At 48.7% G+C, this 14,216-nt stretch overlaps 1 protein-coding gene across 3 annotated transcripts in view; it reads left to right on the top strand.

The window, feature by feature from the left end:
• The window catches only part of PTPRF (protein tyrosine phosphatase receptor type F), a 375,522-nt gene that overhangs the window by 305,691 nt on the left and 55,615 nt on the right, over window positions 1-14,216 (top strand). For all 3 annotated transcript variants that reach the window (XM_057390650.1, XM_057390649.1, XM_057390648.1), the window contains 4 exons: window positions 56-189; window positions 1,143-1,287; window positions 6,420-6,725; window positions 9,573-9,766. In XM_057390650.1, the coding sequence (XP_057246633.1) occupies window positions 56-189; window positions 1,143-1,287; window positions 6,420-6,725; window positions 9,573-9,766 (779 nt within the window). The remainder of the gene's footprint in view (window positions 1-55; window positions 190-1,142; window positions 1,288-6,419; window positions 6,726-9,572; window positions 9,767-14,216) is intronic.

The following is a 14,216-nucleotide window of genomic DNA, read 5'->3' as shown; positions in this document are numbered from 1 at the left end:
AAGTCATGTGGCTCTTCTCCCCTGCTCTGGCACTAACCTTGTGTTTGTTCCCCAGTTCCTGCCCAGCCAGCTGACTTCCAGGCAGAAGCAGAGTCTGATACTCGCATCCTGTTGACGTGGCTGCCTGCCTCCCAGGAACGCATTACTAAATATGAGCTGCTGTACTGGGAAGGGGAGGATGGCGCTCAGGTGAGGAACCTGCCTGGCAGCTCCTGGGGCTGCACATGGCAATTCGTCAGCTTGGGAAGGGTGTGTGCTTGAGCCATGGTGGTAATTGGACTGTTCCTTTGTGTTTCTTCGGCCTCAGTGGTGTGCAATAGGAACGTGGCAATCTGGTTTCTGTGCAAGTGGCCTCAGCAGTGCTTGTTGGTGCCAGCAAAGTTGGGACTGGAAAGGCTCAAAATGCCATGACAGCATCCCTGAGGCATGCTTACTGCTGGTGCCTGTAAACAGTAGCACTTCTAGGCAGGTCTGAAATGACTTCCGCTATGTGTCTCTGGCCTCAGGACTGGTTACATGAAAAAAGCAGATTGAAGGTAGCCTAGAGAGAGCCTTTCCACGTTTACTGCAAGTCCCTAAAGAAAGTCGGGTTCAAAATACATCAAAGGTAGTGCTGGCTTCAAGACAGCATAGCAAGAATTGTGCCATTGCAGCATCACAGTGTCCCATGGTCCTCTCCTTCTCCTCTTATTATAGTGGCATGAGAGCTGCCAGAAATAAGTGCCCTTCAGGTGAAGTGTCAGCAAAACAAGGCCTTTACCAGCTTTATTTCAGTGCATTGGAGATTCTGACTGCAACAGGACGAGGGCTTTACTCTGTTTGACAGGCAATACACTGTCAGGAGAAAACAAACTTGTGAGTCCTGTGCCCCTTGCCTGAACTTGTGTGGCTGGACCCAGCATTCCCACAAAGCTGTCAGGCCAGTGAGTGCAGTCTGGGCACCAGGCAGTGACGCCTGGCTGTTGAGGAGGTCTGCTTCCCTGCAGAGTCCTGGTATTTCACTCAGGAAGCTCCATGCCTTGGAGTCCTGCAGGGCTGCAGGCAGGTTTGGCAGTGTGGCTGTGACTTTTAGTGGGGCTGCACGCCAGCTTTTCTGTATCTTCCAACTACACAAATAATCTGTGTTTCCTTTCCTTTGACAGCAAAAGGTGGAGTTTGACCCAACCTCCTCTTATGCAGTGGAAGGTCTCAAACCAGACACATTGTATAAGTTCCGTCTGGGAGCCCGATCAGAGCTGGGGGTCGGAGTTTACACCCCCACGGTTGAAGCCAGAACTGCCCAATCCAGTAAGTGTCTGACATTCAACCCTGCTGAAGACAAAGCAAAAGCAGTCCAGTTTCCATCACCTGGGCATGGAGAAGCCCAGTGCCTCTGTCCTTGTGGGTTTGCAGGGATGCTGACATGYAGTTTGTTAAAGGGAATAATGGGGAAAGTCAGCTGGGGTTTGAATCAGGGCTCTTTGGCAGAGTGGGTGCACCCAAGGGGTAAGTTATTTCTCYGTGTCCCTTTGATCATACTGTCTTTCCCTAAGGGTAGATTCATAAAAACTGATGGAGGAGTTAAACAGGCTGGGAAATTGCTTTGGAGAGATTGATTTGAGTGGGTTTGTGCATCTCTATGAATTTACTCCCATGCAGACAAGCTGTCTGGACAGGCAGCATATGGGTATTTGGCTCTAAATGTGACTGTCTCCAAACCATCGGATTTTCATCCCTTCACTCCCATTCCAGCTGCCTTGCTGGAATCCATCAGGAGTCCATCCCTGGTCYGTAGAGTTGATTGCAAGGTGAGGCATCCTGTATGGCCAGGTGTGTCTGGGGCTGTCAGGCATCTGGAGGAGTCATTTTGGAAAAGTGGCTGTTGGCCAAGGTTGTGTGAGCAAGTGAGGCTGCTGCTTCTGGGACTGCAGTGCTAGGGGAAACCAGAACAAGCTGCAGTTGAGTTAACAGAGAGGCTCAATAATGAGGTGACCCAGGCAGTATCACTTTCATCCTGGCTCTGCCCTGTGTGATCACAGAGCGGGAGTTTGCATGGCTCTGATTGGCAGCTCAAAGTGCTGCGCATAAGCAGATTAGGGCTATCAAAGGGCCCTGYGATAAGCTCGTTTTCACTAACGATTTTTGGGCTTGCCATTATGCAAAGAGCATTAAAAGAGGGGGAAAAAAGACATTTCCGTTAGCACCGTCTGTCTGGGATTTACTCGCTATGTAGGGTGAGCAGTTGGCACAGGCAGCCAGGCTTCCCTGCAGGGAGGGCAGCAGCCTGCACAGCAACCAGGAGTGTGAGATGGCCATTAGAAAGGGAGCTCTGGCAGGGAAGAGCAGCTCTGCTCACTTTTAGAATGACCTTCTCTTTGAGGAAAACTCAGCTTCATTAACATACCAGTCCCAGGCATTCCTCCACCTCGTTAAGTGAGCTAATGGTGTCTTAGAGCTGCACAATAGACAGGTATGAAAATGGAGAAAGGTTCAGATCATGCAGTTATAAATATTTGAAMATTGAGAACAAATTCTGAATATGGGAATTTGTATACCTGTTTCAGATAGCTTTTGTATTGATAGGCAAAGGTTGAAGTAACTCTCCTGCCATGTAAATTAATTCCATCAGTGGATGCTCTTATCCTTGAACACACTTAATCAGAGACAGCTCCATGCATAAATGAGTGCTTCAGAGTCTCAACAGTCCAAGTACGAGAAAACATTTGCTTCCTGGACTCAAGGCAGACATCTTATCATGACCTACTCTACCTGTTGTCTGCTCACAGGGGAATCTCACACCAGACTGGTTTTAAGGTTGTCACTTCACTGGCCAGTGGTGCAGTAGCTGACTATTTCTGGCATCTGTTTAGTAAGAGAAATGTGCATATGCTGGACGAGATTTTAGCCGCAGGAGTACCTTGGTTTGACCAGTGAAGCCCTCCTCACACTGAAGGACCTAAGAGTTCTTAGATTTATTCAATAAGTGATCTGGGTCTTGGTTTACAGGCCTCTACTTGACAAGATTTCTGATGGTACTCTATTCTATGACAGAAGCCATTGGCAGTTACTGCTGAGCTATTCAGTGAGGGTGACAAACCATTGTCTGAACAGTCCCAATATTTTGGATGCTGACCATGTAGAGGTCTTTCAGAAAACTGGTTTAGTTTGGCAGAAGTTGTGTGCACAGTGGGCAACTTCCAGGCAGAAATCCTTTGTCTTTAGTTAGCATCTGGTATTAGATGGTTGGATTGGTCCCCTTCAGCCTTCGAATTTACTAATCTAGAAATAGTACAGCTCCCATCTTCAAATTGGTCTCCTTCCTGTACTTTTCCAGCTGGTTACCCTGCGAAGGGCTGTTAGATCATGGTGCTTGACATGTTCAGGTGGGACACAATCTGCAGAAGCAGTCAGACTCCTGCTTTCCTAAAAGCTTCTCATCAGTSTATTTCTGTCCCTGACAAACCAGTCATGGGGAAGGTAGGAGGCCCATGATCATCTGTGAATCACTAATGGCCTAGACAGGGATGTTGGTATTGCTTTTCATGTGGCACCCTTGCTCAGGAGCAGTAGGGATGCTTGTCTGGGAAGACCAGGGGAAGGCAATGCCCCTTTGCACCCTTCAGCAGCACAGCTGAGACCTCATCTCCTGAGCAGGCAGCTGCTTTCTAGGCTGTCTTGCTTGCTGAGCTGCTCACTTAGTTGCTGGGCACCCTGCAGAAAATACAAGCAGTGCTGTTTTGAGGGCCTGAGGAGCACGGGGGAGTTTTCCAGGAGTCTGCGGTGCTTCAGGCAAGCGAAATGATGCAAGAGAAAAATACCAGCTCTATGCCCATTAGGCCTTGGCATTAAAATGCTGTTCTCCCTTAACATACTAAGGTGGGTCCTGAGTCTGCCTTTTCCCTAGCCTAAGGAGCAGGTGGGTTGGTTGGGTGCACAGAGCTGCCGTGGGCCATCAGGGGAGGCTGTCGTGAGTAGCCTGGAGGCAGCAGAGGTTTGCACAGTGTACGTGTGTGGGTACATCTGCATGTGTGGGTGCATGCTGGCCACCCAGTCTGCTCTTTGCTGGCCCCAGGAGGGGCAGTTCAACTCCYTGTGCATTTTAAGTTGATCCTGCTCATGTTATCAAGTTTTATTTTGTTTCTTTTAAGTGTTAATCTGAGTTTTTGYTTTGCACATCATTTGTGACTCTTACCCAGTCAACTTTTTTGACTTGCCCACACTGCCATCCAAGACTGCCATTGGAGAACGAGCTCACTTCCATATCTGAAGGGAAGCTGTGGAGGTTCTGTCAAAACAAGTCTCTCCTGTGAAGGGCCTGCCTATAGACAGTGACAAAAGAAGGGCTTGCCAAGCTCCTCGTGTCTCACCTGTCCTGCCTGAAGGATRCCACCAGGCTCTTCATCTACATTATGCCCTCCATTGTAGGTGTTGGTTTGGTGCTGTATCTTCCTACTCTCTTCTGTGTCACTTCTCTGCTGATTAACCAAGAGTGTGAGGATTCACTTTTTACCCCTGCTCCCTTTTCACTGTACCAGATGGCAGGGCTGATCCTGTGCTGCCTCCCTCACACAGGCACTGTTTATTTCCACACATTGCTTTGGGTTCTCTTTACTCCAGTGTAGCTCCCATAGCAGCAGCCCGACTGCTCAGGCATTGTCTTTTCCATTTCCATCACTGCTTGCTCTCCTTCATCTTTCATTTCTCCAGGCACCAGCCCAGGCATCAGGAATGTTCTCTGCTCCCTGAGCACAGAAGTGGACATTCAAAGTTACATGCAGTCTGCAACTGTTTTTGCAAGCAGAGGTCACCAGTGGCATTGGGAGGTCCTGCTGCCCTCTGCTTTCACAGATCTGTCGCTGCCAACCTGTGCCCAGCAAAGCCAAGGTACCATTGCTGAGTGCTTGAAGTGCCTTAGGTCCGTCCTTGTTCTCATGGAGTGATGTAGGTCGTGTCCACCTTTCACAGGCGGTGATCCTTGTCCATGTGCCCCAGGAAGGCTGGCTCTGGTGCACTGGTGGCTACAAGAACTGAAGCATGGGAAGGGCAGCAGTCTTTTCAGGCATTTCTAGGGTTCTGGATGCAGGGAATAATGGAAACTGCCTTTCACCTGTCATGGCAAAGCAATATACTTTGTACTCCATTATTGCGTGGCCAAACAGCTTCCTAGTTTTAGAGCAACAGTGTGCATTTTTTTGGTGATGATGCCCTCCCCCATCTGCTTAGAGCTGTTTCCTTCTGGCTGAGCACCCAGGGATGGACCCATGTCCCTTGTTCCTTCTCTGACCATGTGGGCTCCTTTCTTTCTCCAGACTTCCACTCTTGCCTTCTGTGCAAGCATGATGTCTGCAGCATCCTGGGGCAATGAGGCCAAATGACAGAGGGCTGATGCTGTGTGAGAAGGCTCCCMAGGCTGCCAGAGCCCTGTTGCAACCAGACAGCAGTTCTGTAAGGCTGGAGAAAAGAAAGAACCAGGCAGATGTCCTAGAGATGTTTTGCATTGTCCAGGTTGTCTCTCCTGTCCTGATGCCTCTCTTCCTGCCCAGATTTGTTCTGCTGCTCTTCGCCAGTGTGCTGTGTGGAGAGACCACTCCTGATGCCWGTGAGAAGCAGCTCTTACCTGGATTCCATTCCTCCCCCTGCAGACAGTTAGCATTGCCAGAGCTTAGAAGTTAATGCAAACTGCAGCTGCTTTTTTGCCTGGGTRGGGGCAAGGCCTGCTTACCTTCCACTGTACAAATCACTTGGCCAGGAAGCTACTGAGGCAGGTAGCCAGTTTGGCAGGTGCCAAGCAGTCAGTCCCGGATTCCAGGGATGTGCAAAGCAGCACAACCATGTTATCTCCTGTTCCCACGTAATGCCTGGCTCCCACCTGGTTAGGATGCTGCTTACAGCTGATGGTCATGATTTCGAACCCCACCAGGACAAGCTACCTCCAGCCTCAGTCACCTGCTTTCCTTACCCTCTTTTGTTTTTTGTGCTTGTCTAGGAGTGAGTTTTCACAAGCCTTCCTACAATCTGGTGTGTGAGCTTCCCTTCTGCCACTCTTGCCTTCTGCAGCTTCCTACCTCTTCTGGTTTCCATCTGCTTCAGATCTTCACTGAAAGCATCTTTCATTTCCCTACTAGTCTCTCTCTCTCACCCTCCACACTTCCCACTTCCCTTACTGCCATTTGTTGTGTTTGGTAAAAAYGAGCGTCCAGAATTGCTTTTGGAAGAGGTGTTCTCTGATGCAGAGCAACACATCCATCTCCATGATGTTCATCTGGCCTTAAAATACAAATTGCCCTCCTAGTGCCATCTTTGATGATCTGTGAGGATGGCAAGCCGTTCTCCATGTGCATGTTCAGTGCACTGCTGGCTGGGTAAAAGTTCCCTGTGCATTTTGGTTTGTCCTTCCATTCATTTCCCTTCATCTCCCCACTTCATTTATTTATCCCCAGCCCCCTCCGCCCCACCCCAAGAAGTCGAGTGTGTAAGCACCAGCTCCACCACCATCCGGGTAAGTTGGGTGCCACCGCCCGCCCAGAGCCGCAATGGGGTCATCACCCAGTACTCCATTGCCTACCAGGCAGTGGAAGGAGATGACAACACCAAGCATGTGGTGGATGGCATTGGACGGGAGCATTCCAGCTGGGAGATCAAGGACCTGGAGAAGTGGACGGAGTACAAGGTGTGGGTAAGGGCTCACACCGATGTGGGGCCAGGACCGGAGAGCATCCCCGTGCACGTGCGCACTGACGAGGATGGTAGGTGCTGCTGAATGGCTCCTTTGGCTACTGCCATGGTTAACCAGGGCTCTGCTAGCTGAGTTGCTGGAAAGAGGGGAAAAGGGAGCAGGGGCTTTGACTTGTGCCTTTCAGGCAGGACTAGAGGATGTCAGGAGTAATGCTTCGGGAAGTGGGTCTCAACAGTTGTCCCGGARTGGGGTTGGGGAATTGTTCTGCTGGCCCTTGCTCTAGCTCCAGGCTGTGTCAGGTATCCCAGCATGATCCCACAGGGTCTTGTTTGTGTCAGCAGTGCTTCCTGTGCATGCAAGGAGGCATTGCTCTGCTTTCCTTTCAAATTTTATAGCAAGTGGTAGTGGTGGATTCCTTTTAACTGAAGGTAGAATGAATTTTCCCAGCCRAAGGCTTTTCTTGTGAGATCAGGACTTAAAGTTTACTTGTTGACCTGAAATCCAGCAAACTAAAGAGGGGAAAAGAAATCCATTTGAAAGTTGTAGATACTGCAGGAAAGCTGCTTCCTGCTCCRGCTTCCAGGCAAGCCACAGCTTATATAAAGCTGCTCTTCCACTCAAGAGTCAGAATACCACACGTACAGAGCACTTTACTGGATACGACAGCTTTAAAGAGAAATTGCTTTGTATTAGCAGGGCTGTCAGTTATGTCATCATGATTTAAGCCATTTCCTTTGAAAGTGCCAGAGCTCAGGGTGACAGTAGGCGCTTCYGTGGCTTCATGCTGACCCAAGAAAGCTGCAGATTTAATGGGAGAAGAAAGAGATGGAGCGTCCAGGCAAAGAAAGCATGATGTCTGGAGTGCCCAATCAGTGTAGGAAATTGAAACCAGACATGTTACAGTTTTCCTAAATGGGCTGCCACTGTCCCCCACATCTCCATGGCTATGAAAGTGGCATCTGGGAATGCTTGCTGACTGCATTCCTGGGCTGGCAAACACATCTGTGTGTGTCCTGCTGCCTATATTGTTTGCTTCAGTTCTCATTCAGCAGAGTTGTAGCCCAGGGGAAGCTGTTACCCCAGAAATGTCGCAACAAGCTTTCTCAGTTAGTTTTTGGGCACCGTGGTTGGACATTCCAGCTTAGCTGTCAGGAGTGATTTTATATTCCACTGACATGCTGATGCTCAGTAGATACCCATGATGAAGGAATGAGAAATGCTAAACTGTGGTCTGAAAACAAATTGAACTTTCCCTGCTTGGATCTCAGATGCAGCACATGCTTACCATATTGGAGTAAGACAGAATTCCTTGAAACACTGGGGTCTGCTCATATTCACATCTTCTTGTGCCCCTGCCCCTAYATCCCCATATCATGTCCTGCAGAGGCCTCCTGCCTTCTCATGCCAGCAGAGCTTGACACACAGCTTCTGTCTCGTTCTCAGGGAGGATTTTGTTTTCCGCTTGGACTCCCAACTGTGTGTGTGGGCAGGTGTCTTGCCAGGGCAGGAGAGCCCTGTGGCTCATGCAAGGTCACTGCACTAAGTGAATTGCAGATTACAGCATAAGCTGTTCTGGGCAGAATGGGGTAACTGTTCAAGCACAGCTCCCTCCATTCCCATACCTTTAGTTGGCCTCATGGTGCTAAAATGCTCCTTTTCTCCTTTCTCTATTTTATTAAATTATCTACAATTACAAAGGACATCTGGGGAAAAATAATAAATTGCCCCGCGGCTTTAAAACTCTGCTTACCTGCTGGGTAGCTGTTTCTTCCCATTTAGTTGGTTGAAATAGCAATACTCATTATGTCTGCTTGTCAGYTATCCATCCCTAATTATCTAATACTGATTTCTTGCTGTGTTGAGAATTGGGGCATATGAGGTTCCCAACACTTGGATTTTCCCAGGCCACTGGAAGGTGAAAAGGGTCCTGCAGATGAGATGGTAGGATGAAGCCCAGGTCCTTCACTTGGYACCAGGAATTTGCATAGCATCAGTATCCTCCAGAGAGCACACACCTCCGCTTCCCGCTGCTTCAGCCGGAAGGAGCTTTCCAGTAGCAACTGAGAAGCTAATTCTTTAGAATTGACATTTTTGTCACAGTCAATGCAAGAGCAAAATGTAATAAGGAGGTAATTTTTCCAAATGGTAAATAGGGTATAAATACATTTTTAAACGGGCCTCACCTTGCAAGAAAATTGATATTTTCTGGGCAGTGTAATTTTTCATTTTATTATCAAAAAGCATTCAGCTAGCCGTGCATGAAATACAGTCCCCAGAGCTGTCACAATCCCCACAGGCCCCTTTATCTGGCYGAGTTCAGTGACTGCTGTCTCTGAGCTCTGGGTTATTGTTTTAGGATGGTGCTTTTCCCCCTCATTAACCTCTCACTGTCACAGGGGAAGAGCACGTGTGCRCTCTGGCTGGTGGCAGGTACCAGGGCTCCCTGCAAAACAGGCTCAGCACCCAGTCATGCTACCTGGAGCAGTGGGACTGCATTTAGATGGGTCTAAGAGTAGGTGTTGTGTCAGGCAAGATGTAAAGGCAGCTTTAAAACCACTTCCTGTGCCCAGGGGGTCACCATATTCTTTATATGCTGYTACATTCTTGTGTTCTTCCTTGTTCCCCTCCTGATGGAGATAATAGGGATAGATGGACCTTGGGTCTGATTGAGCACAATGGCTTTTATTACTGGTGCTCCTGCATATTACAGTTACACTCTTTCCTACTGAGAGCAGCAGAAGGGAAGGGGTCAGGGAAGTGGTCATGCTGAAGCACTGCAGTATGATGTCTGGGGCAGGTACAGGAAACATGCCAATGGGGCCWACCTGACAGTGGGGTGGAGGGAAGGTAACAAAGGACTGAGAGGTAGTGACAGTGACAGTGATACCTGCTAACTGTTGTCCCACGTGTGTTGCAGTGCCCAGTGCCCCACCACGAAAGGTGGAGGTGGAGTCTGTGAATTCAACTGCCATCCGGGTGAGCTGGAAGCTGCCCATCTCCAACAAGCAGCATGGGCAGATCCGTGGCTATCAGGTTACCTACGTGAAGCTGGAAAACAAYGAGCCCCGAGGGCAGCCAGTGATCAAGGACGTCATGCTGTCAGAAGCACAGGTACAGTGTGGGGACCACCAGCTGGTGGGCATGGCACCTCCCTCTCTGCAGAGGGGCAGACTGGCAGGATCCAAGTGTGTATTAGTCTCCTCTTGCAGATCCAGAGCAYGGGACTCAGCCTGCCTGAGCAAGGCAAACAGTTTATCCTGAAACTGTGGCTTACACATGGGTAAAAGGTTTAATCAGGCAAGGATTGCTGTAGAAAAGATGATGTATTAGAAGATGTCCCTCTCTTACCCCTTCTCTGAGATAGATGTACCTCTCATCCTGTGCAGACTCCAGCTGGAGCAAACTGCGCTTTGCCAGTCCGTTTATAAATGGTCAGAAAGTTTAAAAAAAGCTTTGAGTCTGTTTCTCTTGTGATGCAAAGAGTCCACCTGGGTGCTGCCTGCTTGTGGGGTACAGGGGTGGCTTTGCACCCCTTTGTGGGTGCAGCATGCCAGGCAGGACAGCACTCCTGGCTCAGCAAAGCCTCCCTTCCCTCCTGCTTTTGCAGGGCAGGGATTTCGTGTTGCATTGCCTCTTGTAACAAAACTGTAGGTGAAGCCAACTTACTCTGGGAAAGGCTGGGGAGGAAGGAAAAAAATGAGGTGGAGGCCCACATCCCCTGTAAACGATTGTGTCCTTTGCAATCCCCATACAGCAATCTGTTCATACTGAGGCGATATCCTGGATACCTCACTGGCTGTGAGCTGCAGCCCTCTTCCCAYGCACTGCTCCAGGCACGGCTGTGCACTCTGCACAGCCAAGGAACGTGCAGTTGCCTCTTTCCCAAGGTTCAGGGAAGTTTTTGGTGCCCCAAGTGCAATGAAATACAACTCTTCTTTGTAGAGCAGGGGTCCTTTGGAGCAGGGGTCCTTCATCTTGGATGACCCATGCTGYTCTCAACAAAGATAATTGTATAAATGAAGAACAGGATCTGCTGCTGTTGGAAGCAACGAGGAATCGATTCMGAGCTGGCTTGCTTGAATGATGCCCAATATAAATACTGGAGAGCTGCAACGATTAATTGATCTGTCTCCTGAATGCAGCTGTGAATCATTTATGCGTTTGTCAGTGGGGAGTGCAGTGCACAGAGGCAGCTTTATTCCCCATTCATATTCCGAAGGATAAAACTYAGTAATAATGTGGAAGGAGAAAGCTTTGAAGAGGGAAAATACTTAGAGGGTCCTTGCAATGCTGTCTGGGGCATGTCTCTGTTTATGTTTCAGATATTGCTTGGTTTTAATAGTTAAACAAGCTGCTTACTGCCCTTTCCTTATGCCAGGAGAATATAATCTTCTGTGTTGTTTGAACAATTGATGCTGTGTTGTTCAGCTGGAGTTTGGAGTTAATGGGTTGGTCCCAAGTGTAGGTGGGCGAAGTTGGCAATGTTTTTCTTCTTGGTGTGTTCAAATATTTTATGCTTGCCCAGCCAGTTCTGCTTTCACTCGTTACTCATACATTTCAGAGAGAGAAATCCCATGCTAATGTGCAGAATGAGGATGCCAGAGCCACAAACTTTTGAAGGAGTACTGGATTTTGCATTAGTTTGAATGTGTGCATCACCGAGGCAGGTTCCTGAAAGTTTCCTGGCCTGTCAGACCACTTACTAATCTTCCATATTTGGTGAATTTATGTGGGAGAGTTCTTGATTTCTGTGATATTTTTTCCTGCTGTGTATGGTGCTGAACTCATCCACGGTAATTTTTGGGTGGAAGTGAAAATGATAGTTGCAGAGAAGCGACTGCTCTGGAAGARTCATGTCACTCTTGGGATAAAGTAATGACGACCCCACAGGGAAGAGGTTTCACTGACTTGGCAGAAGAGATCTCTATTTCCCGAAAGAGTGAGAAGCCAGGCATGACCTGTGCTTGTTTTGAAATACATCTGCTCCAGATGCTGAAGAACCCTGTAAGARCTGCCATCTTTCAGTACAGCAGTGCGTGTCTTTGCAAACAGCCAGATGAAACTTTAACGAGTAGTCCTGGAAGAGTTATTTTCTATGACAGAAAACAAAAAGATAAACTGAAAAACCTATCCCTGAAGGTCATAGGGTGAAGATAGCCACGGTTCAGTACTCATAAACACTCATAAACATTTATACCAGTTCACAAGGAGAGAATTAAACGCATTGAAAATCTTGGACAGGTAGGCAGAGCCCATCCTCCTGCCTAGCCAGGCAGATTTGAGTAGGTATGTACCACATAATCTGCTTCCTGCAGACAGTATGAAGACACTGATACTAAAGCTGACTCATGATTTTTCCTTATTGAAGATGAGAAATGRAGAGAGAGTAAACGAAGATGAAAGGAAAAAGGCAAGGGAATGGAGATGTTAGCTATGCAGATAATATGGATTCTGAGCTTTCAAAACCGTTTGAGCGGAAAGGACTAAAACATCAGCAGAGATGTGGGGGCCCTGGTGCTGGAGAGATCACATTTTATTTTACAGCCTCCTGCCTGGGCAGAGTAATCAGTTGTTAAGAAAGTCCTGTGATGGAGCTGAGGCCTYTCCCTCCCCTCTGTGGCTGCATCTGTGACTGATTACCTCCGTCAGGATTCTGTGTGCYTTCCAGTCTGAGCTCTCACCTCCTRCTGACAGCCTGATGGACAAGCAAATGTGACCCTGCCCCRTGGAGGAGCTCCCAGGGTGTGTACGGCTGCAGAGCTGGATCAGGTGCCTGCAGCACCTTCTGCCTGGGCCATGCCTGTCTCAGCTCAGCCGGGTCCCGTGGTGGGCGATGGCAGAAGATTCATCTCTGTGCCCCGGGTCTTGCATGCAGCACATCCAAGCACCAAAAAAGGAGCCCAGTGCAGGATCTCAGCTGCACTACACCATTGCTACAAGTCCTCACTGGCTCAAAAGAGCAAGGGGAAACCTCTCCACCCCTTCTCAGGAACCCATCCCATGTGCCCTCCAGAACTCAGTGCTGAGCAGCACCAGGTGGCAATGTGAGCACACAAAGGAGACAGCAGGGCTGTGGAGGACAAGCCTTCGCATTCAGGTTCCCATGTAAGCATGACTTGTTCTGTCTTTACAAGATTAGCAGCTAGACCCTGCATGAATCTAGCTGTTGGTCAGTTGTGTCCTGCTCCAGCCTGCTTGTCCTCACCATAGACTGGAACATCTTGAGAGAGACTTTTTCCCCTCTGCTGCAGTGTAGCCTCAGCAACTGCTCCTGCCTTTGACTTGWGCAGCCTGTTTGCCAGCGAGTGTGCTCCCTGCATCACTCTGGGGACGTGGTGTGCGTGTTAGCCTGGCTGCCTGCAGCCCTCTGCACATCCAGCCTGCCCACASAACTTTGCAAGGCTGGCTGGGGACAGCTAGTCACACAGAGGTCAGGCTTTGTGGAGAAGACTCCTGCCATCTTCTCCTGCTCTGCAGAGTCATGGCACAGGAAAGATGAGTGCTGCCCATGAGAACGGCTGCAGGCTCACAGGAGGATGGTGTGGTCTCTGCAGGCAGCACTTCTTTATCCAGCAAACAGAGTGCATATCCCACCAACTTGCTCCAGAAGAGCAGGAAGAAAAAATGGCAATCACTTCAAGCTATTGGATTGAGATCAAAGGAGAAAGCTGAGACTTCTCCCTGGGCAGTGCCCACCCCAGGCACAACACAGAGGAATTTACAGCCTCCCTCTTCTCTTGGGTGATAGTCAAGGATCTTTATCTGAATGCRCTTGGAACATCTCATACATGTGTACTTGTCTAGGTGAGAGTCTGGCATGGAGGTGGGATGTTCTCTGCTTCCTAAGTGGAACAAAACTGCAAGGCATCATCCAAGAGGCACTTCAGTGAAGGATCAAGGTGAAGGTCTGATACCCTCAGACCCCTCTGCATTTCACAGACTGATACCCGAGTTTATATTTGGAGTTCCTCTGTTGCACCACAGCCACTGAAGCAGAGAGAAGGATCTGCAGGAAAACCAGTATTGGCTTCCCATAGCTGGGWCTGTTGAGGACTTGAATCTGTCTTTTGCAAGAGCCCTGGTCAGGGAAAACAGCCATTCCCTGGTGAGGCATGACTATGCTGTGTTGAAGTGTAAAATGAAACATTAAAGCATTGCAGCTGCCATAAATACACACTGTTAGCTTTAGCACTTCCCAGAGCCATCCTGCCTCATGAACACAGCCCTCTCTCAGTTCTTTTTATGACTGCTCCTGGGCTTTTCAGATCAATTTGTCTTACTGACCAACCTTAAACAGTTAAGAAGCAATTGAGCTAGTTTAAGGAAAGAAATGTTTTGATCTGTAGATTAAATTTTCGTAATGAAACAGAATTTCTACCAAGGTATTTATGCGGGCCWGGCTTTTCACAGTTGTTCCTCCAGCACAGATCTCAAGGCATTTCTTCACACTCTGATCTAATGCAAGATTAAAGCCCACTGAAACATTAGAGCAAACAGAGTTTGAACATTAAACACTTAGTTTAAAATGCTAGTGCATGATAAACTCCCTGCTATGGTATGA

Source organism: Malurus melanocephalus, unplaced genomic scaffold, assembly GCF_030028575.1.
Source record: "Malurus melanocephalus ecotype Western Australia unplaced genomic scaffold, MMel_1.1 scaffold_28, whole genome shotgun sequence".
NCBI classification, from domain to species: domain Eukaryota; kingdom Metazoa; phylum Chordata; class Aves; order Passeriformes; family Maluridae; genus Malurus; species Malurus melanocephalus.
The sequence above is the reverse complement of the archived record's forward strand: the minus strand, read 5'-3'. Positions and strand labels throughout refer to the sequence as shown.